This window comes from Colobus angolensis, unplaced genomic scaffold (assembly GCF_000951035.1).
Source record: "Colobus angolensis palliatus isolate OR3802 unplaced genomic scaffold, Cang.pa_1.0 Scaffold36, whole genome shotgun sequence".
NCBI lineage: Eukaryota > Metazoa > Chordata > Mammalia > Primates > Cercopithecidae > Colobus > Colobus angolensis.
In genome coordinates, this window is record NW_012116932.1 from 1,956,941 (window position 1) to 1,960,097 (window position 3,157).

At 47.3% G+C, this 3,157-nt stretch overlaps 1 protein-coding gene across 2 annotated transcripts in view; it reads left to right on the plus strand.

Annotated features, from left to right (window-relative positions):
• The window catches only part of ZNF333 (zinc finger protein 333), a 28,614-nt gene that overhangs the window by 1,547 nt on the left and 23,910 nt on the right, over positions 1–3,157 (plus strand). For both annotated transcript variants that reach the window (XM_011953221.1, XM_011953220.1), the window contains exons 2-3: positions 95–218; positions 651–746. Coding sequence is in view for 1 of the 2 variants with exons in the window: in XM_011953220.1 (XP_011808610.1) it covers positions 95–218; positions 651–746 (220 nt within the window). In the remaining variant the exon portion in view is untranslated. The remainder of the gene's footprint in view (positions 1–94; positions 219–650; positions 747–3,157) is intronic.

Consider the following 3,157-nt stretch of genomic DNA (forward strand, 5'->3'; position numbering starts at 1 on the left):
TGTCTGAACATTTTCTCTTCTCCAGTGATAACCAGCCATTCTGCTCAGTGGTGGGGGTGGTCTTTGGCGAGCCAGAACGTGTGTGCTGTTTTAGGAATCAGTCACCTTGGAGGATGTGGCCGTGGAATTCATCCAGGAGTGGGCATTGCTGGATAGTGCGCGGAGGAGCCTGTGCAGATACGGGATGCTGGACCAGTGCAGGACCCTGACTTCCAGGGGTAAGGCTGGCGTCACCTGGCTCCTTCCTGTACGCAGGCACTAAATGCTTCTTAAGCGCCTGCCATGTGAACAAGACAGACATGGCTTAGGCTTTGTGGCACTTACCGTCCACAGGATGACAAAGCTTCATCTGTTGCATTGCCTTCTTTCCCTCTTTAGTAAGGCCCTGTTTTGGTCTCCTTGAATTTGGTCCCAGGCTTCCGAGGTGAGAGAGCCTCAGCCCCTTGGGGCAGAGGGGAGGGTGTTTGTGGGTTGGGTCCTGAGTTCATTAGCTATTGGACAAGATCCCTTTGCTACCCATCACACTTGCTCAGCCCAAAGAATCTGAAGCCCATGTTGAAGCGGAAGGAGAGTCTGAGTTGAAAAACCAGAGTTTGTTTTCCCCTGCAAGCCCTCTCTCCCTCAGCGCCTGTGTCTTTCTTCACGTGCAGAAACTCCACCATGCAAACCCAGTCGCGTCTCCCAGCTGAGGCCAAGAGCAGAGCCAAGGGCAACAGAACAAGGGATTCTCCATGCCACGGGTGTAGGTGAGTACCAGGCAGGCTGTGGATTCCCTGACCCGCCTGGCTGGGTGGTGTGCCCTGGGAAGTGTCAGGCTAAGAGCATTTTCAAACGCCCTTTGTTCTGAGGGGACAGCGAAGGCTATTCGGAGTGAGGTTTCTCAAGTTCCTTTTTTTTTGGTTCATATTCTTTATTGGACACCTTACATGAGTATGGACAGGGCCTATGGGTGGGGCAAGGCAGCAATGACAGCCTCAGTGAAGTCATGGCAAGTAGCATAGCCACCCATGTCAGAGGTTCGAACTTGTGGGGGAGAATCATCATCATCCATGGTTTCTCAAGTTCCTTTAGCTTCTCTTCTATTTTCATTTTCTAGCCCTCCTCTCCTACTTTCCTTTGGTTTCAGAAAAAGATTTGTTCTAATTTCTCTTAAAAAATTAGAGGGCCAGGTGTGGTGGCTCATGCCTGGAATCCCAGCACTTTGGGAGGCCAAGGCTGGTGGATCACCCGAGGTCAGGAGTTTGAGACCAGCCTGGCCAACATGGCAAAACCCCATCTCTACCAAAAATTAGCCAGATGTGATGGTGTGCACCTGTAATCCCAGCTACTCGGGAGGCTGAGGCCTGAGAATTTCTTGAACCTGGGAGGTGGAAGTTGCAGTGAGCCAAGACTGCATGATTGCACTCCAGCCTGGGGGATAAAGCGAGACTCTGTCTCCAAGAAAACAAAACAAAACAAAAATTAGAGCTATAAGTCACACACCATGAAATTCACCCCTTTAAAGTGTGCAGTTCAGTGGTTCACGACCTTGTGTAACCATCACCACTACCTAATTCCAGAACATTTTGATCACCCCAAGTAGAAACTCTGTCCCCATGGGCAGTTATTCCCCATTACCCCTCCCTCAGACCCTGGCAGCCACTAATCTGCTTTCTGTGTCTATGGATTGTCCTGTATAGACATTTGTATAATGGAAATCGTATCATAAGTAGCCTTTGGTATCTGGCTTAGTATAATAATTTTGTGTTGCAGATAAGTTATAGACTGGGTAGTTTATAAACAATAGAAGTTTATTTGACTCCTAGTTCTGGAGACTGGGAAGTCTAAGGTTGAGGGGCTGCATCTGGTAAGGGCCTTCTTGCAGCATCATAACATGGTGGAAGACGTCATGTTGCAAGAGAACAAGAGAGGCCCAGATTTGTTTTTACAACAAGGCCACTCTAGAGATAACTAACCCCCTTCTGAAGTAACCACATTAATCCATCCATGAGGGCAGATTCCTCATGACCTAATCACCCTTTTTTTTTTTTTTGAGACAGAGTCTCACCTTGTCACCCAGGCTGGAGTGAGCGCAGTGGCGCGATCTCAGCTCACTGCAACCTCTGCCTCTCGGGTTCAAGCGATTCTCCTGCCTCAGCCTCCTGAGTAGCTGGGATTATAGGCGCCCACCACCACACCCGGCTAATTTTCTGTTTTTAGTAGAGATGGGGTTTCACCATGTTGGCCAGGTTGGTCTCGAACTCCTGATCTCGTGGTCTACCTCGGCCTCACAAAGTGCTGGGATTACAGGTGTGAGCCATTGTGTCCAGCCACCTAATCACCTTTTAAAGGTTGCAGCTCTCAATACTGTTGTATGGGAATTGCTTCCAACCCATGAGCTGTGGAGGACACACTTAAACTACAGCAGTATCTGTCTTCTTTCACTTAGCTTCATGTTTCCCAGATCCATCCATGTTGTAGCATGAATCAGAACTTAATTCCTTTTTAAGGCTGAATAATATACATGGTATGGATAAGCTATATTTTGATTATCAGTTGATAGACAGTTGGATTGTTTCTACTTTTTAGCTATTGTGAATAATTTTGCTGTGAACATTTGTGTACAATATTTCCTTTTTCTTTCCTTTTCTTTTTTATTTTTTTTTTTGATAGTGTCTTGTTCTGTCGCCCAGGCTGTAGTGCAGTGGTACGATCGTAGGTCACTGTAGCCTCAGCCTTTTGGGCTCAAGTGATTCTCCCACCTCAGCCTCTTGAGTAGCTGGGACCACAGGTGCATGTCCTCATGCCTCGCTAGTTTTAATTTTTTTTCTAGAGACCATTCTTCCTATGTTGCCCAGGCTGGTCTTGAACTCCTGGGCTGGGGTGATCCTCCCACCTCAGCCTCCCAGAATAGTGGGATTACAGGCGTGCGCCACTGTGCCTGGCCTTGTATACAAGATTTATGTAGACATGTATTTAATTCTCTTAGGTATACACTGAGGAGTGGAATTGCTGGCTCATATGGTAATGCTATGCTTAACTTCTTGAGCAACTGTCATACCACTTTGCAAAACAGGTGCACCATTTTACATTCCCACCAGTGGTGATGAGAGTTCTGACTTTCTCCACATTCTCACCCATACTTGTCATCTACTTCCTTTTTAAATTTAACCTTTCT